A 27,775-nucleotide genomic window follows, 5' to 3' on the forward strand; every position below is an offset into this window, starting at 1 on the left:
TTTAAATTAAATAAATCAAACAAAAATTGCCAAAATCTAATTAATCGGACAAAATCACTTCATTAGTTAAACTTCATTAATTAATTAATTCATTCATTCGACCGGGGTGGCGCAGTCGGTATAGTGCTGGCCTTCTGTGTCCGAAGTTGCGGGCTCGATCATAGCCCAGGTCGATGGCATTTAAGTGTGCTTAAGTGCGACAGGCTCATGTCAGTACATTTACTGGCATATAAAATAACTCCTGCGAGACAAAATTCCGACACGCAGGCGACGTTGATATATCGTCGGCAGTTGCGAGCGTCGTTAAATAAAACATAATTTAAATTTTTAATTTCACTCATTCATTAATTCAATTTCATTTTAATCAACAATCAATCAATGAACATCGAATAAGAATATCAGTTCTTGTTTGCTGGAATATCTGCAGGTCCACTTCCATGAACCCACAATACAAAATTCTCCACTCAATACAGATTTGTTTTACTTGCTTTTGTGAATTTTTAATTTACACCTGGATACATGATATAGGCTATAGGATTTCAAGAGTAGTTATTATTATTATTTAGGTAATAATAGCAAAGCTTCCACTGTCGGAAAAAAAGTTAAGATGAAGGCTTAAGGTAACATCCATTCCAAGATGTAGAGTCGAGAAAGAAGACAATCAGTTGTTAATTACATACACACTCTCATTAAAATCATGTTCATATTGAAGCCCGAATAGTTACAATTCGCAAGATACATTTGGTCATAAGACCGCATAGTAGGCCTAATTAGACCTACTTAGTGTATGAACTAACAAAACGTATTATAATTACTATGAAGAATAACATATCGCAAGAGGAAGTTCACATGTCCGCAGAGAGCTACGCTATGGGTGTTCCCAATTACGCGTTGTTTTTTAATCTTGTGTGTTATTGCACGATCTTTGTGTTACCGCAGAAATACCGGAAGATCCATACCACAAACAACCTAGTTGTGATTATTAGTAAAAGACGTGGACTTAAGCCCCTCTTCAATTTAATACCTGTTCTTCCTCTTTCGCTAATTCAGGAAAGTAATAATTGAACAGAGGAAAATGATGCTGCCAGTCTGACGTCATTGCATTTCGTGACTCGAGCTACAGGTTCAGTATATATAGCGGTTACCATGGAGACAACTGTTTAGTTCGTCAAGGGTATTCATCTTGTCTAGGTGTAACGTCTGTGAGTGTGACATCTACCATGCGACTTGAGAACATGGCTTCTCTTCTCAAGCTATCGGTGCTAGTGTTCTCAGCTCTGTTTAGCTGTGCAGCATCTCAGAAATATGAAGGTGAGTGAACAAATGCGGTCAACTGTGACGTGTTGCATGTATGAAAGAAGAAATATTTTCTTCTGTTATATAGACTTTACGGAGAATTTGAGTAATTCGGAATCCATCCATCCATCCATCCATCCATCCATCCATCCATCCATCCATCCATCCATCCATCCATCCATCCAATATGCCTTATACCTCTAGCTTAGTTTTGCTAAGCTCACATTTGGGACTTTATTGACCTACACTAGACGAACACGTGGTGGATCTCTAGTGACGTTTGATTTACACAACACCTAGCCACTATAGAACGTTATAATAACAGCGAACATCAGTGGACAATGAAAGCCAAGAGCATATTATTCACGGCAGGTGTGAGCCCCTGTCGTTGTGTAGGGCTGAACTGTGACTGGTGCTTTGATGTACGTAAGTTCGTATGGTTTTGTTATTTTTCAGTAATAGGTTGCTAATTTCATTCGGTTGCCGTATCTATTTTTAAATAATTCTCAGTTTACTTCGTGTTTAACAATATACCAAATTTAGATATAAAATATCGAGAAAGAAGAACGTTTACAGTAAGTTTATCACAAAAATTCTTCTCTTTAAAGACGTGATATTCTTTCTAAATATCTTTGTGGTTATGTATGCAATTATAACACGATTTAAGTTACTCAGATGTCTGAGTTAAGTGAGCATTACCATAACGACAGTAGTTAGAGTCCAGTAAAACCTATGTTACAAGTATGTAGCTACAGGGTGATTCAGGGTGATAAATATTTTTGAGGCGCTAGTATGGATTATTCTGAGTAAAGAAGTTCATATAAAAGTCCAATTTTCAATGGATGTGGAGATAATAGAGCTGTTTGAATGTTACGCGTAACTAGTCTCACAAACGGTAGCCCATATGAAGGAACGACAAAGGACTACAGGGTTGTTTCCGATCTCTGATAACGAATTTGAATGACGTCATATGCGTCAGGAATTACACCGACAGCTGAATTGCGGTTAGAGATGACAGACCAGTAGTGAGTGATTTCATAATCAGAGTGCACGGTGTATCACAGTAGCAATGCCCAAGAAAATCGACCCTTTTTTGAAAGGGTACGTAACAACCCTTTCCGATGCTAAGTGCAGTTACGTAAAAATCATAGGAGCCTGCAAAAAACGTGGTTTCGCTATTTCCAAGGAAAGCATCTTGTGTGTACCTAATAAGACTAGCAAAGCTCGGATGGGATTAATTCCAGAGTGGAAAAAGCAAGCAAATCCACCCCCCCCCCATCACAAGTCGCCGCACCCCAAGAGAAGATATAAATTAATTCCATTCCAGCTTTACCAATCTTATTAATTATACAGAAGATGCCTTTCTTGGAAATAACGAAACCTCGTTTATTGCAGGCTTATTTTATTTTCACTTAACTGCACTTGACATCGGAAAGGGTTGTTATGTACCCCTCCCAAAAAGGCTCGACTTTCTTGGGAATTTCTGCTTTGAGTCGCCGTGCACTCTGACTATGAGATCACTCACTACTGGTCTGTCACCTCGCGCCACAGTTCAGCTGTCGTGTGACTTCTGGCACACATGACGTCATTCAAACTCGTTATCAGAGATCGGAAACAATCCTGTACATACAAAGAAGTAGTGCGTAATGCTCTTCTACTATTCATAAGGGGTGTAAAGAAACAGCTGTTTGTAGTTAGCTAGTACAGATACGATACTCGCAAGTGAGCACTCTGAATAACATGTGACTGCAGTTGTGTTCTTACATTGATGAGGATGGATCATCAAAAGTATGAAAATAGCATAGCACTTCTAGAAGACGTGGATTATCCTCTTTTTTTTTAGAAGGTTATTTTACGACGCTTTATCAACATCTTAGGTTATTTAGCGTCTGAATGAGATGAGTGCCGGTGAAATGAGTCCGGGGTCCAGCACCGAAAGTTACCCAGCATTTGTTCCTATTGGATTGAGGGAAAACCCCGGAAAAACCTCAACCAAGTAACTTGTTCCGACCGGGAATCGAACCCGGGCGACCTGGTTTCGCGGCCAGACGCGCTAACCGTTAATATACAGGCGTGGACTGGATGATCCTGTAATACAAGTTTTTTTTCATTTAGAGTAAATTGAATTTTATAGGTTAATTCATATACATAAAAGAGGAGTTTAATTTAGGAACTGTGACTGAAAAAAAGTTTCATATGTCTGCTGATTGAAGTGTGAATTATGTCAAAATTGCTAATTTTCAGTTTGTTTAGTAGGCCTATACAATATTGGCTCAAATTAATTATACACAATAAACAGTTACAGAATTAAATACAAAATATATTTTGTGGCAGATTTTCGCACTTGTTTAGCAGATTCTAGGAGTTAATCTTATTAGCCTCTGGGTCTATTTAATTTCTATTTTTATTGTTTTCAAAATGTTTGAGTTCTGAAAATGATTTCAATCTAAGCTTGATTCTTAAAGTAGGTAATCTAGCTAGCTATATCTTAATATCCCAAGAAACAGAGGCGAGTCGTATATAAGAAACAATGATGAATCGTAGATAAGAAAGAATGGATACCAAGGTAAAAACGCTAAAATTGAACATAATACTGTACAAGCTAATAAATGTCTTTCGTTTTTCCTATAATTAGAGTCTACGCATCTCGGAAAAGTATAAATGAAGTAATAAAACATAAAAAATGAAATCTATAAGATTATAATGTTGCTAACGGAGAAAATACTTTTATTACACCTGTGAGGCTCACAGATTTTTTATGTTGTTTCAGTTTTTTAGAATTTTACATTAAATACTAAACTGATGGGTTGGCAATTCCTTTTTCAAACATAAATATTATATTATATAAATTAATTATCTAAACAAAACAACCAATTTCTCTAAGAATGTTGAATAATTAACAGTTACTTATGTCACGCAGAAAACCTCTATGTACATTATTTGTAAGAGTCGAGACATACGTGAGTTTCATTCGGATTGGTCGGAGCCAAAAACAGGCGTGTTCATCACTTTATATGACTGTTAGTTTTAAAACTTTGCAAAATGTTTTATCATATTAAAATGACTTAGAACCACATTTTATATCATATTGTTTTTAAACAGTTTTAATTTTTATTTATAATGTGTGTATATATTTTTTTCTTGTATTTCACCTATGTTCAATTTGTCAATTTATGTCTCTCCACCTGAAGATAATTAAAAAAAATCGAAAATATTGTGATGTGAAATAACAGAAAATTGTTTCTGTTTTAATTGATATGTTGTTGACTGAAATTTTAAAACAATTTCATTATTATATTTACTTCAACTTGTCTGAAATCTTAACCTCAATATGACTTTCAAATTTATACTCTCTATAGAGATTAAGGCTTTATACTAAATGAGTGAAAGATATGCAGAACAATTAAGAAACGTTTTAGATGACTACGCTGTTACGTTATTCCTATAGTTAATTAATTAATTAATTCATTCATTCATTCATTCATACTTTCCTTCCCAATGGAGGTCTTTCACTGCAAACCTAGTATTCTCCAATCTTTCCTATTTTCTGCCTTCCTCTTAGTTTCCACAAATGATGCATATATCTTAATGTTGTCTATCATCTGATATCTTCTTCTTTCCCGTTCATCATTCCTTCCAGTGCATCCTTCAGTAGGCAGTTTCTTCTCAGTCAGTAACCCAACCAAATCCTTTTTCCTCTTCCTGATCAGTTTCAACATCATTCCTTCTTCACCCACTCTTTCCAACACAGCTTCATTTCTTATTCTGTCTGTCCATTTCACACGCTCCATTCTTCTCCATATCCACATTTCAAATGCGTTGTCCCTAGATAGAAGTAAAATTTTATTATCGTGTCCAAAGTATTATGATATGAACTCCGAGTGTTCGGAAGACTGTGAGGCGGATTGAAGGCATGGCATGACCTGACCTTTTAAGTCACTGATGAATTATTAAACTGGAAGTGCTGGTTCTTGGCCTACTTGGCACTCCGTGAAAGATTGAAGGAGAATCCAATACAGCCAACCTTTTGCAATGTCAGTCAATGTGAACGTGTTGCAGGTTTTTCCAGTATTTCCTTGTTACGTGCTGACGATTGCTGACAAATCAAGCAGGTATTTTTACCTATCTAGCGTACCACTTGATAAAATAAAAATATGAACATCAAATTTGTTTAAATTTAAGTCCCGAATACAGTATTTTCATTTCAATTGATGAGACAAGTTTAATCTAGAAGGAATAGTTCTTTATATCAATTTCCTATCCAACTACAGAAAATCTTAAGATTCGATGGTATGACGATGCAGTGATAACAGAGCAGTTCTAAAACATGTACCAGTGGTAGAAAAACACAAGTGCGAGGAGAAAACTTTTCTGTGCCGTTTTGTTTATCATATACCATCTCTAAGCTCGAACCTTGATCTCTTGGTAAGAATCCGTCAGCTAAGTGATAGAGAAACAGTCCAAAGTTATAATGGTGATGATTATGTTTATAATGATGATCATCATCACTAGGCCTCGGATTTTTATGTAATATGAAAGTGTGAAATATGTACATAAAATGTAGTAAATATCGGGAAAATATGTAATTAAATATGTAGTATTAATAAAATATGTAATTTAAAACCACTATTTATTAATGCATTACATTCACAAAAATTTCGTCACAATTTAACTGGTCAGTTGAAGTGGGAGGATGCTGCCTGGAAAGTCGATTTGCCATTTCCACTACATTGTATAGTTTGCAAATACAACTTGTCTCTGCCATAATTTATGATTTTTCTTGTGCCTTGAGATTTTCTAGAAAAATATTTTTCTGTGGCACACATAATGATATTTTGATTTACCTGACACTCGACCCAAACCCCTTGTTAATAGCCTACTTTCATTTTGTAAAATAGTTAAATGACCGGCGCACCTCACCATCCCAGATTCTGAGAAAGCATTAGGGGAAATGTATGGAGTTGAGCACTCCGAACTACTATGTTTTACATACAAAGAGTTGGAATCCCTAGTTTTATGTTTGTTTTTTTTATTTATAAAAGAACTATTCTCTTAAGCCAGCTTTAGAAATTGAAATATTTTCTACAGTTGTGAACAAAACATAACGACATCAGTTCCAGGCCCTCCCTCTTTACCAGCATCATGTACTATAGTGAGAACAAAAGACGGCCCTCCAAGCGGAGTAATGGGACAGTGACGTTAAGATATATGTCGAAATATATATGAAAAAAAATCAATAATTTACTGTGAAAAATAAAACGAATTTAATAAAAAAAATTGAAAACTCAGTAATTGCCTAGATATGTACAAAAATGTTACATTCTTTACATAATATGTAAAATATGCAATATTACTAAGAATATATAAAAATATGTAAAATGAAATTCAACTATAAACATATAAGAACCACAAATCGCCGACATTTGTCATTTTCAGTAGTCAACAAGTAAAGGAATGCAATATGTAATTACATAAGAATCCGGGCTCTAAATCTCTAAGATCGAACCTTGATCTCTTGGTAAGAATCCGTCAGCTAAGTGACAGAGAAACCATCCAAAGTTACTCGTATAATGGTAATGATTATGTTTATGATGATGATGATGATCACTATCCTATACTGAATTTAGATCAGATGGTTCGTTCCGACGTACAAATTAATGATGTTTGTTTCAAAGATCTTCTTAGTCTGCCTTTTCCTCGCTCTAAACTAGAAATAGTATAATTAGAAATGATATAATAAGAGAGAATATTAACTTTAAAATTGTATTATAAAGTCTATGGAAAGCAAAACATTGCAATGGTTTGGACATCAGAAAAGGATGGATGTAAATAAGTTCCAAGTAGGAGGTTAGAATGGGAAGATAGTAAGAGGAAGACCTAAGACAACATTGGTGAAGGATGATGGAAACGAGAGGATTACAAGATGGTGACTGGGAAGAAAGAAGTGAATGGAGGAAGAAAATTTAATTGTATAAAAATTGGACACAGGAAAATATATTTGCAGAATTAAAAAACAAATTAATCATCAGACGACTGAAAGCTTTATGTATAACCTGTATAATATGATGATAATCTGCTTTCATTCATTCATTCATTCATTCATTCATTCATTCATTCATTCATTCATTCATTCATTCATTCATTCATTCATTCATTCATTCATTCATTCATTCATTCATTCATTCATCCATCCATTCATTCATTCATCCATTCATTCTTGTAACACGCTGTATTAAATTATACATGTCATAAACATAATATTTACAGTATGTGGTTTATACTTGCTATAAAATTAGTTATGTATTCGTTATATATCAGAGTGCTCAAATGTTCTTCGGAGGAAATTTATTTTCGCTATATTTAATCTTGATAAATCTTAGGTGGTAAAAAATTTCCTGCCAGAAAGTGGTCTTAAAACCGTCGAAGTGTAATATTTTTATATTTCAAGTCTTTGTTTATGTTCTTAAGCCAGAAAATATAATTCAGCATATCTAGTGTTTATTGAAATTTAAGTAAGTCTATATAGGCTGTAGTTTCTTTAGTGTGAAATAATTCCTAGTAGTTCATGTTTGCTTGCTATAATAGGCTTATTATACTTCAATTTTATTTTATAATTTATTTTATATGAACTTTTGTCCTAATAGAGCCGTTATTATAAATATGTACTTTTTTTTTTAAACTTCCGAAATACGTAATGTTCGTAAGACATATTCCTGTTTATCTTCAGAACTACGTAGAATTAAATGAACAGCTTTGTAGCTTGACATAAGTTACTCCGTCGAGAATTATGTTTGAAAATAGGGCCTATATGAAGTACCAAACATTGATTAAAGAATTTAATTTGAATAAATAATGCATAGCTACTTAATGAAGACAGAACAATTTAATCTATACAAGACATTTGGCTCTTTCGAAGTGAAATTATTTCTGCTACTGAATTAGGGTGTCGATAGTATTTTTAAAGGGGATATTTGCAAGAAGTACAAATAAAGACTGACCCATTTAAAAAAAGGGGGACTGATTAACAAAAAGCCAAAGATTGTTGATAAAATTTGTATTTACAATTTGTAGTGAACATTTGCTTTTTTATTATGCATTCAAATTATATTTTTGTCTTCTTCTACAGAGATGAAAGCTTCTTTGTAATCGCACTTTCCTTATTTATGTAGCCTATTTGATCAAAAAGTTTAGTTTATTTTGAAATTTTGTCATAAAATTCACCACATAACACAATAAAGTGTGTTTTTATAATTATGAAGACCTTCACAGTTTCAATTTTCATTCTATTATTTTTCCATTTAATCATAAAGAGAATCGTAGGGAAAACACGTATCACAACAGCATTTGACCTAAGAATTGGGATTATCGAATCTCTATAACTGCGTGAGCATGGTTGAAATTGTAAGGATGTTTGGGATTTAAAAATGGGTTCTGGTATTTCTTTTCATTTCTGTCTTTATATCCCCCGCATTTAAATTTAACAAGACAGAGCCATCTCGTTAAGAGCTTCATAATCGCTTTCTTCCTTATTCCATGAAATCTGATCTCGAGATAATAATACTAATAGTCGAAACGATTCACACATCAATATGACGGCAATGTGTTGTTTTAAATTGTAATGAATAATTTGTAATTATAGAGGATTGGATTCATTTGGAAATTAATACCACAGTTAAGTACTACTTTGGAATTAGATTATATTAAATTAACTACTTCTGTCCTTATACTTTCAGCATTTTTAATCACCCTTTGTATGCACGAATAATAATTCTTTCATTAAATTAAAATTATATTTAATGTTTCGTTAAGAATACTTCACGTGAATATTTTCCAAGTCTATTTCATACCGAAATCTGATCTACATCAACAATTTTATCACGGTTCCCCGTGTATAAAAATACTTACTTACTTACTGCTTTTAAGGAACCCGGAGGTTCATTGCCTCCCTCATCGCCATTGGTCCCTATCCTGAGCAAGATTAATGCAGTCTCTACCATCATATCCCACCTCCCTCAAATCCATTTTTATATTATCCTTATTATCTCGGCCTTCCTAAAGGCCTTTTTCCCTTCGGCCTCCCAACTAACACTCTATATGCATTTTTGGATTCACCCATACGTGTTACATACTCTGCTCATTTCAAACGTCTGGATTTAATGTTCCTAATTATGCCAGGTGAAGAATACAATGCGTATAGTTCTGTGTTGTGCAACTTTTTCCATTCTCCCGTGACTTCATTCTTCTTAGCCCCAATTATTTTCCTAAGCACCTTATGCTCAAACATCCTTAACCTCTCTTCCTCTCTCAAAATGAGAGCCCAAGTTTCACGCCTACACAGAACAACCGGTAATATAACTGTTTTATAAATTCTAACTTTCAGCTTTTTTGAGAGCAGACTGGATGATAAAAGCTTCTCAACCGAATAATAACAGGTATTTCCCACATTAATTCTGCGTTTAATTTCATCCCGAATGTCATTCATATTTGTTACTTTTGCTCCAAGATATTTGAATTTTTCCACCTCTTCGAAGGATAAATCTCCAATTTAAACAAATAATTGAAATAATGAATCCTAAAAATACTGTACGTTAATCAATATTTTATTAATTAATACGACATCGTTATTGTTCGAATTAGACGACATCCCGGATAACTGTGTGGTGCACATAACCTCCTAAAATATAAAAACAAATGAGGATGGATAGCTAAAATAATAGGCATAGTTTGCGCATTACATTCGATCAATGTTTTAGTATAAGCATAACCTGGGCCACGAATGAATAAATTTAATGAAGTCCCACAACTAACGAATGTATTACGAGCAGCATCGATGTAACTCCCATGAAGAGAAAATGTTGTAGCTTTTATTATTATTATTATTATTATTATTATTATTATTATTATTATTATTATTATTATTATTATTATTATATTTATTGAATGGTGCGCAGAAGAATTTTTCTACGTTAAAAAAAAAATAGTACTGAATATTCATCCACGTTAGCTGCTCCTTTTCGAGGATCACCCAAACAAATTCTTTAGAAGATGAGAGTCACTAGATGGTTGCACCGCAAAATACACTGACATAACATCATCGAGCCACCAGTGTATTTCAGTCGGCTAAGGCGCTTGCTTGCCGGTCCGGAGTTGCGCTCGGGAGCAGGTTCGATCCCCGCTTAGGCTGATTACATGATTGGATTTTTTCCGAAATTTTCCCCAACCGTAAGACGAATGTCAGGTAATCTATGACGAATCCTCAACCTCATCTCTCCAAATACCATCTCGCTATCTCCAATCCCATTGATGCTAAATAACCTAGTAGTTGATATAGCGGCGTTAAATAACCAAGTAAAAAAATCATCGCAAAATAGCTGGACTTGAGAGCTCCCAATAAAAGTTTCAGGAGAGCGTGACATTTTCCAAACAACTAAACACCCTATACTAAATATAACCTTACGAAATAATTAATAAAAAATGCCACTTGTATATGCAAAGGGTATAATGTACAGTATATTGAATTCTATATGAAAGACACGATAATGAGGTTGAATTCTACCGAGAACATGGATGGGTTTGTATTTTGCCACAGTGATGTCCTTCATGTCCTTTATTGCGTTGAGTGGAGGCTAGAGTCATGATAAATCCCATTTCATAAAGTTCTGCCTAATACCTTATCGAAATATGAGCTTAGAGTAAACACCTTAGAAGAAACATAATATTCCCGCGAAATTATTCGTATCGTTGTTGTATGTAGTTGCAAGTACAACAAAAAGAGTCTAGCGAAAACGCTGATTCATTTCACTTGAGACAAAAATAAAATTAAAAGGTATTTGAAAGAAAAAATTGGCCATTAGAACTTGCTTATGACGTAGCATTTGCTGATTCATACTTCGGAAAGCCACACTTCCACTTTTTGTCTTACTTTCTTAAAAAACATAACATAAGAATTTTTATACCTAACAACTAACCACAATTTAATTCTTAGACGAGAAAAGCGAAAACACTGACTCTACCAAATCTTTATTTGTGGAGTGAGAGAAATGGAAATACAGGGTGTTTCCGAGGTGGTGTTACAAACTTTCAGGGATGATGGCGAAGGGCGCATGTATCAATTTGAGATAAGGAACCCTGGTCCGGAAATGATTGAGTCGAAAGTTATAAGCAAAAATAGTTTTGTAGAATTTGAATTATAATTTGGCAACACGTGCCCTTCTTCCCTTAACTTTTGGAACAGTCGTGGAAAAATGGTATGGGCCGGATGTCTCCTACGTGGGTACTTGTACCGATACAATCTGTGAGCTTGTCTACTGTTCCCATTTGGTCATTCGTATTCGAAAATCAGGTCTGCTTATTCCTCTCTCGTGTTCTTCCAATTCACTAGGACTGATCGACTGGACACTGCAACTTGTACACATACACTGCTGTCTACAGACGTGCATATCAGGGCCGACCATGTCCGTTACACATTACGCTATCTGCATTGCTTTAGTGTAGTTTCCTGTCTCCACCCCTCAGACAGCGCACTGAACGGAATACTGTAGGTAGACAACGTAAACAACGTCAGATGAATACAGTATGTGTAAGATGTACAGATAAATACACATAAATAAAGTGTACAGAGGAATACAATTATTTCATTTCCACACAACTATTTTTGCTTGTAACTTTCGACTTGGTCATTTCCGGACCAGGGTTCCTTATCTCAAATTGATACATGTGCCCTTCGCCATCATCCCTGAAAGTTTGTAACACCACCTCATAAACACCCTGCAGATTCGAAGGAATAATTACACGCACATTGATTTCACTTCATGAGTTTTTTACATTTAAATGTTCTACTTTTCTATTCTATTGTAACAGCAGTAATACATAAAACTGAAATTTTTATAGGAATTATAGCTAGGAGCCTCAGAATAAACTAATTGTTCTTGAGAATGGACATTAAAGCATTAATCGACTTGTTAGCTCAGCTAAAAGGACTTCACTAAGATTTGAGACATGGGCGATTCAGTGACATTTACGACCTACAGAGTTTTAAAGAATAGTTTTCTTCAATTCCTTCGGCATTCCCTATCATTGTCGTTTCATCGTTACAACATATTTGTTGTATTTTCATCTCAATGTGTCTGTAGTTTTGAAGAATTCTTGCGTAAGTCATGAAGATTATATAAATATTTTAATCGTAAAAATTTTAACAAAGAATGTTAACTTACATTAGGCCTATACTGAATCCACTTTTAAGAATAACCTATTCCAGGGTGGAAAGTTCCGAAGAAAATCACACCATATTGTTGTTTACTCAACTCCGAAGACATGTTTTGTTCATTATATATACGGACAAATTTATTAACTTGTATTGAGAAGTGAAACCATATACATTTGAGCCGTTCAGAGCAGAAGTGGTATAAGTCAAAATTGGGTAATTAGGTTTAAAGTAAAAATTCAGTCAAATACAGCCCAAAGTAGCAATTAATATCTCCTTCGTGCTATCCACCGACTACTAATAGTTTAAATAAATTGAATATTAATTGCTACTTTGCGCTGTTTACTTTAACCCTCATTATCCATTTTTGACTTACACCACTTCTGCTCTGAACGGCTCATTTAGTTTATTGTTAAGTGCACATGGTAAACTATTTTTGTACATGTGACATTTTCATTTTCTTACGTTCTATTGGTATTTCTATAGCTGTTGGCATAGGTAATTTTATTTTGCCATAAATTTTAACATGTAGCAACGGGATTCCCAGGTAATTCCCTCGGCTTTTCTACACACCTGCTCGAGATTACCATCGTCAATTTAATAATGACTGCTGACCACTGATGTAGTTATTATTATAATCATAGAAATTATACAACCGGTGGAATGTAAAACTGCATCTACTTGTATATGACGGTATGTGACGAATCTAAACGGCATTAATATTGAGAATCAAATGCCTTTGAGTCTAATACTCAGATAATTCATTACTATTTAATCTTTATTACACATGTTTCATATACGGCACTATTTAAAATATGGGTCTACGTCTTATAGTGTAATTGCTAAGAGAACAAAGATTACTCTTACAAAACATTATCTGACAAAAAAGCATTGAAGGCCAGTTTTTCTTGCCACGCTGTAATAATTGCCGTGTTGGTCACCGAGAAATCTCAATGCCACAATAACCGAATTATATAACGTTTAGAAGTCTGCTCATATTTGTTTCATTGTAATGCATGTTACAACACGACACTTTTATAACATGTGAATGTGTTTGAGTTAACTGCCGCACGATAAAATAATACACTGTATTGAAGGTTGAACACAAAGTAGGGTTCGTATGCACGCCATTAAGACATACTAAAGACAAGGTCTACAGTTTTCTAGATCCCGGGAACGCAGTCAGCGCTATGCTCCAGCCGTCTTTGTCTCCGAGAAAGATCCTGTTTCAAGGGAGTCTGAGTGGACCTTGAAACAGTTCTGGAGTTCTTCCGAAGTTGTGATATTTCGATTACTAATGACTTGACTTCGGATCAGGGTACCGAAACTCATCAAGTTACGAACGCACGGACCACTGTGTTGTGTAGATCGAGGGGAATGAGAGCGTGAGAGTGCAGTTAGTCCTTGCCTCGACAGATATACATTTAATCACAGTAGGACACAAAATAAATGTTCACGTTTACAAATATTATACTCGTATATTCGTATACAGTGCATTTCTAGTACAACAAATAATTGCCTACATTACATGTTTCAATTTACATTATACTGTAAAAGTTTTAACAATATGAAATAATAATTTGTGTGCGAGCAAAAAGGAAAACAAAAACAATACTTACATAAAATACATTTCTTCACAATTCAATGCACCGAATTACAAAGTACGAGTACATTCGCAGCGTATTAGAAGAAAAGTATCTGCTACTTTCACTCAAAATAACTTTTTTTCAAGAAACGCTAAAGGTATATTGGCATGTACCAACATTATACACAAATCTCGATTAAATTCTTTTTCATGTTTTATGTCTGATTTTGATGTTGAAGGCCAGTTTTGACTGTATAATTAAATATTTTCTATGTACCTTTTGCTATTGAAAGAAACGAGTTCCATCTCTCCTTATAGGCCTACTTTTTTAACAATTTGCAAAATTCAGTGTTTTTTCCCTTTAATAAGAAAATATTCCTTTCCGAAATGTTCTATAAGTTCGTTCTGAAGGGAACCTTTGGTGCTCTTAATTTTCGACATGTTCCTCGGTAGTGTGAATTATAAAACAGCGAAATTAACATTAACACAAATATGCATGTAAATTAATCAAATAAATAAATGAAAATAAATAAAATATACTTGTTTACTCACAGGATCTTAAGCACGTGTGGTGATTGCAAGGACCCACGCCAAGTAGAATTAGAAAAGAGGTAATGTAATTTCTTACGAAACCAACTGTACTTTCACAGTGCCATCCCACCCTAGGGTCATGAAGTCATGTATACTCCATGCGTTCCAAACTTCAGTCTCGCGAATCGGTGACCCTAAGCCGAAGTCTGCTAATGACTAATGAATATACGTATCTCGATATTTTTTGTGAAAATTTGGTACTTTTGGTGTTATTATTATTATTATTATTATTAATATCACAAGAAACACTTTTGTTAATTAATGTTTCCACAGTCGTAAAATAGCTTATGTTTCTGTTAAGTACAACTGTCAATATAATTGTATAATCCATTTTATCTTCGTTGACTCTTTTTATATTATTAGTAAGCATAAATAAATAAATAAATAAGTAATTAAATAAATAAATAAATAAATAAATAAATATAGTAAATAAATAAATATTGTTATCATTGTCAACATCATTCCGTTGTTTTAAGTAGTCTGTCTCCGCTTAAGAGATACAATGTATTTAATATACAGTGAATACAAGAAGTATTTGCACACCCTTGTTTTTTTAATGTTAAAAGAAATAATAACGATGATTTTCTGAATACAAGTGCAGTAAGTAGCAGCATGGAAAGAACAGCTTATATAATCAATACAAATTGCATATAGTTACAAAATAAAATTACAAACTAAAAACTGCATTTTTAGATGTCAAAAAAGTATTTGGACAGCCAGTAAATTAAATAATAAACTCAAGCAAACTAGAGAAGTCTCTCTCAGTACTTTGTGTGCAATCCATTGGCTTCAACCACGGCTTCTAGTCTTCGTGGCATGGAGTGCACTAACTTTTTTGTTGTATCGGGAGGAATTTTAGTCCATTCTTCCATAAGAGCATTATGAAGATCTGTCTTGTTTGACATGCGGTGTTTTCTGATTTCTTTGCCCAATAAGTGCCACAAATTCTCAATTGGATTCAAACCAGGTGATTGAGGTTGGGTCACAAGCCTTCTGGGTGTGTTATACAAGAACCACATCTTTGTTATTTGAGCAGTGTGGTTGGGGTCCTTGTCTTGTTGGAAATAATAACTTTAAATTTTTCTGCGCTAAGTAAATTATGACGCAACAGCTCGATATACATTCTGGAATTCATTATTCCATGAATTATTGCTCAATTTCCCACCCCAGAGGATTCCATGCAACCCCAAACCAAGATATAACCGTCACCGTGTTTTACTGTGACTAAGATTTTTCTTCTTCAGTTCCTGATTAGGTCTCCGCCACACTGGCTTTCTTTCTTCAGAACCAAATAGATTGTACTTGCCCTCGTCGGAAAAAATAAACTTGTCCCAAAATTCCAGGGGCTTATCTTTTGTATTCTTTAGCGAAATCCAACCGTTTCTTCCTATTACTTTCACTAAAGTAGGGGTTTTTTTTTTCTCGGAGTTCGGCCATGGAATTTAGTACAATGCAAAACATTCCTGATAGTCTGAAGACTAACCTGTTTGACCGACGTTGTAGAAATGTCAGCAGCTAACGTTACAGCGCTTCGGAATGGATCTTTGATGACAGTGTGAATTATTTGACGTCTCTCCCTAAGTGTAAGAATTTTTGGTCTTCCTGTTCGCGGTTTGTTGACTGTTGTTCCAGTCTCCTCGTACTTCTTGCACAAATAACACAGTAGAAAAAGGCAGGGACAGATTTTTTACAATTTTACGGCAATTCTGCCAAAGTTGAAAAACAGTTCTACCCCGCATGGACTCTAGTAGCTCTTATGCTTTCGGACTCATGTCGCTTATTGGTGTTCTATCCTTCAATACACATACTAATCCCCACTATAACATCAAATGTTTCATTGGATGGGATTTAGCGAATAAAATAGGACTTATGCATTGAGAGTTTTAATGTGAAAATACTTTTTTTACTACAAGAAATTAAAGTTTTCTGATCTTTATTTCAATTTGTAGCTGTACGCAATTCTTATCAAGTACATAGCTCTTAATATTACTACTGTTACCTGTTACAGTTGTATTTATAAAATTTTTCTTGATATTTATTTAAATATTAAGAAAAACAAGGGTGTGCAAATACTTTTTGTATCCACTGTAATTAATACTCACTTCATATAAACTCTCAATATACCTGTATATTACTATTTTGCAGCATTTCATTTTGTAAATTCCTATCGATAATAAGCTACTGCATACACAAAGGGATATAAACGATAAATTACATATACCTCAACGATATTTCACGTTATGGAACCGGTCCTCCCACATTTGATGCTATTCTTGGCGATTGTCGAAACATCTCACGTGTGTAACATCGTGTTTCAATTCTCTGTAAGGAATAAACAAAACCAACAGTAATATGACCTTCGAGATGTTTACGAGAAAAAATATGCAAAATTTGTCATCCTGGGATTTCAAAGCGGCTGCTGATATTATATTATAGTTGTGGTGACATAAAGATCCAACGGACTCCAGCAAGAAATATTATGTGCCCCCTGTGGATATGTATACACTGCACGAGGTTTTAAATCTGGAAAGAAATACGCACGTAAATACAAAGTAACGCGGTGGTAATGTCAGATGAAATAATGTTCTTCATAAATTATATTTGCGATATTTTAAATAAATTTTAAGATTTTGAAAATATGTTAAACTACCTTTTATGTATGGGATGAGTTATTCATTAATTACCTTACTAAGTATTATGCAACTTCAGACTTTTATGAAAATACGGGTTTTCAGCATCATGGTACAGGAAACTTCTTTGTATAACCTTTCCTCCTTACTTAAGGATGGAGCTGGTTCATACTCGATATCTGCCTGTCTTGTCTTTCGGGAAATATAGTCCTAGATACAGCGAAGTAAACATGTTTACCCATTCAATGTGCCTATGAAGATTTGAAATTCTTATTTTTAAGTTGTACAGACGTCGTTTTCCTCCGAATACCTTCGATGATCTTCTCTATTTATATTATAATAATTATAAGAAACATTTTAAAATGAAACAGTATTGAACAATATTTGATTCAGAGCAACAAGTATTATAAACTTATTCAGCAGCTACGTACCTGTTAATACACTACGCCCACGCTATTCTTCGCAGCAGGAAGCTTACTGAGGCATCGGAAGGAAGCAGACGTAGACTTGAGCGGAAATATTTTATTCCTGTGGCAGAGGTTAGAAGAACAAGAGAATTTCAGTAGTGGGAATATTGTGACGTAGAAGCAACTGTGACTGGATTCGAATCGATGTCAAAGGAGTCCGTTTCCATGAACCGATAGATGAACCTTGTTGCTTTATTGGACTAAAATTATATTACAGTACCACTTTTGTTAAAAAAAATGTATGAAAACATATCAATATTTTATGACAATGAGAACTCAACGAAGCACTAATTGTTAAGTGAATATAATCTCCAAATGGCCTACAGTGTAAGTTTCCAAAAATAATTAGCGAGGGTAGCCTAATCGGATGTTATTTCTTATTATTGCAATTTAAATGGGAGGCTCTATAAGAAAGTATTAGAGCCGAATAAAAAATTAATAATTTATATTCATATAAATCTGTTGCTAAAAGGAACGAAGTACACTGGAAATTTCAATAAGCCTTAACGAATAAGCAACTGAAAATAATTTGAAGATTATACTAATCATGATTAAATCTTGACATTATTCCTCGATGCCTAAGACTCTTGTGTAAATCTTATGTTCGGGAATTTACATGTTAATTGTTACTCAAATACCGTGTAATGTTATCGGGATGTCCACCTTAATGAGTTACTGTATGTAATCTGTGCATGAGTCGTAAGTTCATAACAACTCTGCGCAAATGATTACCTTTAACGTTTGTTATACATGCTTATGGAGGAGTGGTATGAAAGAATATAATCGTATTTCTGGAAATACAGCTAAAAGAATTATAATTAGTCCTTCGCTGTGATTTACGTGATAGCATACTGTCCAAATTTCACGAGAGGATCCCTGCGAGGTGAGAGTAAGCCAATAACCCAGCGTTCTTGAAGGAGCAGGTGGATGGGAGTGACGTCATTGGCCGGCTGTTACAAACAAGACTCAGTCAATGCCCGACCGGTTCAGTGTCGGGGATAAGTTATAAGAGTGGGGGAAAAACTAGCATTCCTAGCTCGGATCTTCTCGTGAAATGCGGACTGTACAGTATCTAGCAATAATTAATTAATTATGGTTTATTTAACGACGCTCGCAACTGCAGAGGTTATATCAGCGTCGCCGGTGTGCTGGAATTTTGTCCCGCAGGTGTTCTTTTACATGCCAGTAAATCTACTGACATGGGCCTATCGCATTTAAACACACTTAAATGCCATCGATCTGGGCCGGGATCGAACCTGCAACCTCGAGCACAGAAGGCTAGCGCTATACCAACTACGCCAACCAGGCCATGAAATTTTGGCTGATACGTATTATCAAGGAGCGTTTTACATCTCACTTGACGATATGTGTCAGAGGGAGAACATTATTATTGTTTGTATACATCTTAAGTCTCAGTAGTAAAAAATGTTACTAGTCGGCGATGTATGCAACGGAGGGGGAAAGAAACTGAATACGCTACCCCAGTATCTCCTGGCTTAGTTGCTTCATGAGTGATGCCTTAGTGGTGTCACTTATGAGGTTCCAACTTGTCTTCGGAGAGTTGACTAAACACCGTACAGTATTTGGTTCGAATTTAATTGCCGGCAGGGAAGACGAGTTTTCTCTATGGTATATGCATAATGTAGTTCGTTGTGTGTCTATCCTATGCTAACTTTAGCGGCGGCCTATTCAACGTTCATCACGTGACTATAATGCGTTCCATAATGTTTGACAGACAAAGTAAACATTGCTAGCAGAAGAAGGGAGAAAGATAATTTTGCTACTCAACCGATGGCAGAAGTCACAGTCCAGATTTATCTTGAAGTTGGACGGAGACCGCGCTTCAGATCGCCCAACTTGAAGATAAGCGCGAGATGTGACCTCTGCCATTGGTTGACTAGCAATTGTGGTAGAAGAGGTGAGACCTATCCTGAGTCCTTAACATGTGCTGTAGCTATATCATTAATGGGTATGGAGGGAGAAGATGGATTTTAATCTGAGATGAACTTCCACTCTTTCCACTCTCGCATAGTTCACATGCCAGGTCTCGCCTCCTCATCTTATATCTTTCTCACTTCTTTCGGCAATGTTTACTTTGCTTGTCAGACATTATGGAACGCAGTATAGTAATTTTCAGTATCTGCTCGAGATTGTGTTTGTCCACGTATTAAGGATAGAATGAATTCAAAATCAATGCTTAAGACAACACGGACCAAACGTAAAATAATTTTGGAAAATGTATTATTTGTCTTTCACGTGTTAAATTTTAATTACCTTGTTTACATGTTTCGGTTTGCTATGGCCATCTTCAGAACTGCTAACCACACCTACAGAGACATCAACACAGACATTGAAATTCTACACATCCAACCAAAAAGCCAGAAACTAAACACACTAGAACAATACAAAATATACAGACACACAAAAACACATCCAAATGAAATTCTCAACACACAACTCAATTTCAGAACACACACACTCTTTGACTCCACATAACACTACACAAATACACCTCCACAGGAAACAAAACAAAAGGCGCCAAGACCAACAACAACCAGTTCTGAAGATGGCCAATAGCAGGCCGAAACATGTAAACAAGGTAATTAAAATTTAACACGTGAAAGACAAATAATACATTTTTCGAAGTGATATAGTGTTAAAAGTTGTGTAATCAAGATGTAAAATAATTATACATTAGAGCTATACTGTTAGCCTTCAACATTTAATTAAAAAAAAACTCACTGCACCGAAGTTTTTCAACATCGAATATCTATCTAAGGATGTTAATCCAACTCAGTTCTTTTCAAAAAAATTGTAACAAGTCTTCCAAACGGCCGCGTCTAGTCTTCCAACTAGGTGCCCGGGTTCGATCTCCGTCCAGGTCTGATGGAATTTGTGGTGGATGACGCAGACGTTGCAGGGGATTTTCTCGAGGTACTCCTGTTTTCCTCTCTTATTCCATAAACAATCTCCACCACCCCTCATTTCATGTATCATCTGCAATAATAAAAACAGGTTGGGGTGAAGTCTTGGGGGTAGTACGGGTTTCCGATTCTGATATAAAAAAGGCTCGGAGCTCCGGATCTTGAGATTTATCAGGCTACTCATATGCGGATGGGAGCTGACTCATCAGGGGCTGAAGCAGAAAGACCCGCCTGTCAGCGCTGGATTCACAAATGCCACCTAGGCCACTTGTTGAACTTGGACAATCATTGCACATATAGGGCCAAAGCATGTCTTGAGTGTAAGAAGCCCTCCCGGGTCCAGTTCTCTAAAAAGTCACGCAAAGCAGTACAGTTGCAGCGATCTGCATGATTATAGCTGAATCTTATCGCTTTGAAACTGATCAATTTTGTCCTTAGAATGCGTTCTAACAACAACGTTACTTAATTACACAGAAATAGAGTTATAGTGCTTTTCCTTAATAGAGAGGGTTGCCTCGCCAGATTTTTAAACCAGTAACAGGTCAGTTTTGCAGGAGGACGAGAGGACTACCGAAAGTTTTAAAAGAAACTGCACAATCCTGGTAGAACACTCGTGTGTGCCTGAGGTATTGCGTTATCCATAACAATCACAGAATTAGGTGAAATATTAGTTAAAGGTGCACCTGAAACAATTTTTTTAACGGTCGCTCTCCTTTTCTTCGTGATAATTCTTAGTTGAACGCGATTTGAATACCAGTAACCTATTTTTCACATACCCTGGAGTACTATAATCCTGGAACCTTTACCATTCGGCGCACACGGAACTGGATTGTCATCACAGTTTATCCTTTGTCATGCTTGATTGATCTTATATCTTTGTTTGCACAAAGAAACTGATTACGCAGCGCAACTATGCCCTGAAGTTCCATAGAATATTTTTTAACCATATTATTCTTCTTATAGCGCAACCCAATGTTTCTCATTATCCTCCAGAGAGATGATCGAGACGCAGGGAAACACAACTTCTCTTTGGCACTTTTTAATATTCATTCAAGCTTGGAATGTATGGGTGCTATTCATAGACATTTCGCTAGCCCGCGCTACGGGCGTGTTAAACTAGCCCTGGCTATCGACTAATTACTTGTACAGAATTCATATCATATCATGTCGTTAACATTGGTTTATGAATACGAAAAACGTTAGTTCGCTGATCATCCACCGGAAGCCCGCGCTAAGAGTGTCTATGAATATGGCCCTAAGCTTCTCCATACAAACTTAAAATATTCTACTCAATGTATCGCTGTCGAAATGATCTATTTTACTTTTTAGAACAATCTCGCGGCGGTTTTTTCGTTGGACTTTTCAATTCGCCTGTTTATTTCTCCTTAAGAATTCTATTTCCCCCCTAATTCCAGTCATTTTAATAGCTCTTGCGTACACTTAGTGACGAATATCAAAGGTTTACCGCACCTAGCATCGTCATATTCTTACTGAAAACACTCGTGAACGAAAATGGTTCTCTCTTCCACCAATTAAATAAGACACTACAAATAAGCGTAAGATAAATTTACACTTAAGAGTGCCATTATTCACAAGGTCACGATTCACACCATCTGTAGCATCTGTACGCAATATGAACTACAGAATCATGAGTGACTTTTTTTTCAACCCTCCCTACACCTGTATCGTGCTTAAATGCGACAGGCTCATGTCATTAGATTTACTGGCATGTAAAAGGACTCCTGCGGGACAAAATTCCGGCACATCCGGCGACGCTGATATAACTTCTGCAGTTGCGAGCGTCGATAAATAATACATAACATTTTTACACCTGTATCAGAAACAGTAACGTGAGGGTTTCCCAGGAATATGGTCAAGTAGTCTCTAAGGTACTGGTCGTCAGCACTCGCTGAAATGTGTAACGGATAAGCAGTGCATCGTAATATGCCCCTTCGTGCAGCAGGAAGAGGGAGAGAGCATACCCGCCAGCAGCCACGGATTCACGTCAGTGCAATGTCTTATCCGTGGGTAAGAGACGGTAACCCGGGGGTGCACTGTGCTGATGACCGCTGCTCCAAGGTTATTGAGGTCAACTCTTTCTATTCGTAAAACGCTCTGTAGTCCATTTGACTTCTGAACGCCTCATATGAGAAGCATGTCGTGGCATTTTGGGTTGATACTAGCGAGGGTAAAAAGAGGAGGATTGCGGTTCTGATAATAATGATGAAGATGACGAGGATGAAGATGAAAATTAAGAATTTTAGTTGTTGTGTAGTCTACTGGCAATTGGTAAGAAATGGTACAAACGTCGTTCTCCTGTTTCGCCGGCCGCTGTGTGATGTTCTAAGCCAAGGTGTGAAGGCAATAATTCGACTGTAATTTACACGCTCAAGTGATGCGGCAACCTGTAAGAGTAGAGCTTCCTGCTATGCGGTCGTTTTCCTTACAGAGCAACGTCTGCAAGAAGCCTGTTATTCTCCCTTGAATGGATGTTTATCGCTTGAGTCATTAGTTATAACTGGTTTGACTGCTCCATTGTCATCCAGTCAAACCGACTCATTTCAAATAAATAGGCAGTTTAATTAGCAAACCACACAAGACGGTCTGGGATGGATGAGATGCAACGAGGTCATGCGATTTGTGATCATGTTTATTCATTTTATCTCGACATCTTATTTTAGAATTGAGGTGGTCGTGGTTTGCTCAATAGCTGAGGCGCAACTTTCGTGTTGAATTGAATGTATAGTCGTGGGTTAGAATCTAGACTTTGTCGTGAATGTTGGTCCGTTGTCATTGGGACGTCCAATATAATCTTACAAGCAAACATTCTCATGAGGGAAGATAAAGTTATTTTTTTCTTCCACCATGTTAATAATGTCAAAACAAGTTATCATACAAATTTTGGCCACTCGAGCGCAATTATTAGGGCCGTTCAGAAAGTACGTTTCCCTGTGGCCGTTCAGAGAAAGAAAAATTAGTTTCATGGAAATATTTCTGTAATGCACGGGAAAAGTGGCACAAGTCAAAATTGTTAATTTTACAGGAGAAGGAAAAAACCTGTCTTCACACTGGTTTATGTCAATCTGATTTTCTTCTGTATGAATTATTGTAATGGGAGAAATACTTATGTCTCTTTTTCCAAGCGAGCAGATGTTCCGTAAATTATCAATAAATTAACTAAATTAAATTTTTGTGGAAACTGACTTATGCCACTTCTCCCAAGCACTGCAGATTTATTGGAATAGATACAGCAACTGTTGAGTTATTTTTCAACATATTCCCTACTGGAATTGAGGCATTTGCAGGGCCGGATTTAGATATAGTGCCGCCCCTAGGCAGTGCTAAAATTTGCTGCCCCAAAATCCCACAAATAACCAGCTATCATCAGGTTTAGTTTAAATTAGTTTTGAATGAAATGTTACAATTCAGAAAACAAATTATTGGAATCAAAATACATGCATCTTAATTGTGAATTATAAAGATTTCATTTACGCTTTCTACACAGAGAAAACATTGATGATGTCATCAAAGTCGATCTGACGAAGCACATCAGACTCGATGCAAAGAAACAAATTCAAACTTATTCTCTGTTGAAACAAAATTGATTTGTGAAAGATAGGCTGTGGTTAATTTTTAAGCATTGGTTTTGTTGAAGGAATAATTCGATGGGTGTTTCATGTCCAGCTTTGAAAGTCAGGAACTTAAAATGGGTCTCCTAAAAAATAGTGAAATGGACTTGGAACAGTCTGGTTCTCAGCCATCTAATTATTATTACGAGTATTTCTTAACGTCGATAGGAAGTATACTTAAAGTAAATTGAAAAATGAACTCCAACTCCTTGTGGAATAAACCTTTCATATCGAATTATATGTGCACATGCTGGAAAGTGATTAAATAGTATTGTTGACGATGTAATATATTGGCAATGTAAATGAGAGTTGTGGTTACTATTCATAGCGATAAATAACAAACACACGTCCAATTTGATCTTGAACAATACATTCTTGTTTATACAAGCAGTTAAATGTAAACAGTTTCATGGTATAATAACGTGATACCGGTATTACAGTATAATTATGCATCTGCACACTTTCCTTTTACTCTCGCCGCGACCGCGACAATGCGACTTCCGACTCCCACAAGGTGTTCAAGAACAAACTTCAGAAAAGGTTTACCAACAAGTGTTTTAAAAACAAATTTCACTGTAAAAATGTGAAGAGAGAGAGAAAATGTCGCCTCCTGGAAATTACCGCCCTAGGCTACTGCCTAGGCCTAAATCCGGCACTGGACATTTGTCATACAACGTGATCAACAATTTTACATTCCTTTATCGTAGAAGTCTGCCGCCTGGGATCGGAACCAGTGTGTGACAGCCGTTTGCATCTCTCTGTTGATAGCATGGTATTACAAATGTCTCAATTCCGATGAAAAATATGATGAAAAATAGCTCAATTGTTGTATCTGTTCCAATAAACCTTTCCATGCAATTGTGTTTTCTTTATGTGAATGGCCACAGGCAAACTTACTCTCTGGGGGCCCTCGTAATTATGCTCGAGTGGTCAAAATTTGTATAAACACATATTTTGACATTATTAATACGGTGGAAGAAAAGCAATTAACTTTATCTGCCATCATGAGAATGTTTGCTTGTGAGACAATAATGTTTTGGTGTGGTACGAGCAGACAAGAAGGCCAGTGACGGATTGTATCAGGCGGGCATCATAACTTTTACGAACTTTCGGCTCTCGCTGGTCGCTTAAATTCCACCATGATGCACAGAGCCTTACTCTGCGTTTGTTTATAAGGCGGTGTAAGCGAAAAGGACATGGACGGAGATTTCTCTGTCCCTTTTACCTCCCCTCTCATGCCCAGGGCTGCTCTATACACTATTATTTTCGTGTTCTAAGGTGTCATGCTTGGACTCGCCTTACAAAATGAGCTCTGGTTCGAATCCTCATGGAGGAAGGCATTTTCTCATGAAATTTCGGCCAGTGTAAGCGACGGTGCCTACTCAGCATCGTGATGAATAATTTTGGGAGCTACAGCGAGTAGCAAAATCCAGTTCCGCGAACCAGCTATAATGGCTGGTATGATCATCGTGATACTCCCGTACTAGTCGGATAATCGTTCACCTCTTCTGAGCAATGTGGACGTAAGGCCAACAGTAGGCTGACCAGATTCACATCGATAAAAAGGAGGACACAAAGCTTCAAAAAGGAGGACATTGTTCGAAAAAAGAGGACAGAAGATATTATGTACTTAGATTTATTTATTTTTTACTTGGTTATTTAACGACGCTGTGTCAACTACTGAGTTATTTAGCGTCGATGAGATTGGTGATAGAAAGATGATATTTGGCGAGATGAGGTCCAAGATCCGTCATAGATACCTGACATTTGCCTCACGGTTGGAAAAAAACCTCGGGAAAACCCAACCAGGTAATCAACCCAAGCTGGGATCGAAACCGCGCCTTAGGCGACTGAGCTACGCCGGTAGCTATTTATATTTAGACTTAGGCCTATATTGTACTTTAAATTACGTGAATATCTATTTTATTACAAAATATTTACAGTACAGATTTAGGCTTATATCGTACTTAAAAGTATGTTAATATCTATTTTATTACAAAATATTTATGATAAAATTAAATAATAATGATTTTACAGTTAGTTACATAATATGAAAGTCGAATTAAAGAGGACAGAAAGAATATACTCCATCGATGCTGCTGCCATCTACAGGCAAATCAGATAACTTCAAAATATCAGGCATACAAGTTACGAAAAAGAGAACATTTCTTGATTTTTTAAGAATCCGCCCGAACCCCGGACAAAGGCTTAAAAAGGAGGACATGTCCGTACAAAAGAGGACGTCTGGTCACCCTAGCCAGCAGTCAACTGGTCTACATATATACCATATTATACATACATACATATATACATATATACATACATACATACATACGTACGTACGTACGTACGTACATACATACATACATACATACATACATACATACATACATACATACATACATACATACATACATACATACATACATACCTATTTTAAAACTCCCGGTATATTGTGTTTTTTGAGAAAATGCGAACATGTGTGCTACAGGCACCGCATGTATTTCTCATTTGCGTGGTAATATAGACAATGTTATTGCAATCGATGTTGATATATTTTCAGACGACCCCTGCAATACGTCCGACGGGGCTTCGGGAGTCTGCAAGCTTATAAGTCAGTGTCAGGCGGCCAAAGACGAGCTGATCAAAGGGAACCGGCCTGCGATATGTGGCTTCAGTGAGGGTGTTCCCATCGTGTGCTGTCCGGCACCGCGGCCACCCGCAACAGTAGCAATACCCACACCAACTCCGGGGAGCAAACCGGCTCCCATGCAGAGCAAGAGCAAGCAGAGTAAGTAAATAACTCGTGGTCCGGCACAGCTTTGTCTTCAGCCTTGATAGCAACTAATAAGGTGAGCAGGGAGGGCTCCATCTACAAGATGGCTTGTCTAGAAACGAACATCATGAAGAAAATGACTATGGTCTGGAGATCAGAAATTATAAGATTTTTTAAGATAAACTGTACATTTTCTGAGTGACATGTTACAATTTATTTCTTAAAATGTTTCGTATTTCTTCAACTCTATGGCCCATAATGGGCCTTTGACTTTTTGTCCACACTTAGAACCTCTCGACCTGACGTCCAACGCTGAGGAGTAACGTTTAACATGTCTGATCGTGAAACGAACCGGACCTGGTTGAAATCCTGTTTGAGACAAGTTACCTGTTGAGATTTTTTCCAAGGTTTCCTCTTAACCAATTGAAGCAAAATTGCTGAACAACTTTCAGCGTTGGACTTCGAACTCATTTCGCCATTATCATCATCTCCTCTTCCTTGTAAAGGGATTCTCTAGGGCCTAGAGCAGTGCTTTCCGAACTTTTTTATATGGCGATACCCCAATAAACTCTAAAAATTTAGTGCGTTACCTTATTCCTCAAATGAAAGTATTCCACACATTAATAAGCTACTTGTACACTCTCCATAAAATGAATAAAATAAACACACATATT

The 27,775-nt window shown here is 36.2% G+C and overlaps 1 protein-coding gene across 4 annotated transcripts in view; it reads left to right on the plus strand.

The window, feature by feature from the left end:
• Positions 1-1,150: 1,150 nt before the first annotated feature.
• Positions 1,151-27,775, plus strand: part of LOC138698002 (venom protease-like) — a 79,724-nt gene continuing 53,099 nt past the window's right edge. For all 4 annotated transcript variants that reach the window (XM_069823675.1, XM_069823674.1, XM_069823673.1 and 1 more), the window contains exons 1-2: positions 1,151-1,311; positions 26,889-27,116. In XM_069823675.1, the coding sequence (XP_069679776.1) occupies positions 1,221-1,311; positions 26,889-27,116 (319 nt within the window). In that variant the 5' untranslated portion in view covers positions 1,151-1,220. The remainder of the gene's footprint in view (positions 1,312-26,888; positions 27,117-27,775) is intronic.

The sequence above is a fragment of the Periplaneta americana genome, chromosome 4, assembly GCF_040183065.1.
Source record: "Periplaneta americana isolate PAMFEO1 chromosome 4, P.americana_PAMFEO1_priV1, whole genome shotgun sequence".
NCBI lineage: Eukaryota > Metazoa > Arthropoda > Insecta > Blattodea > Blattidae > Periplaneta > Periplaneta americana.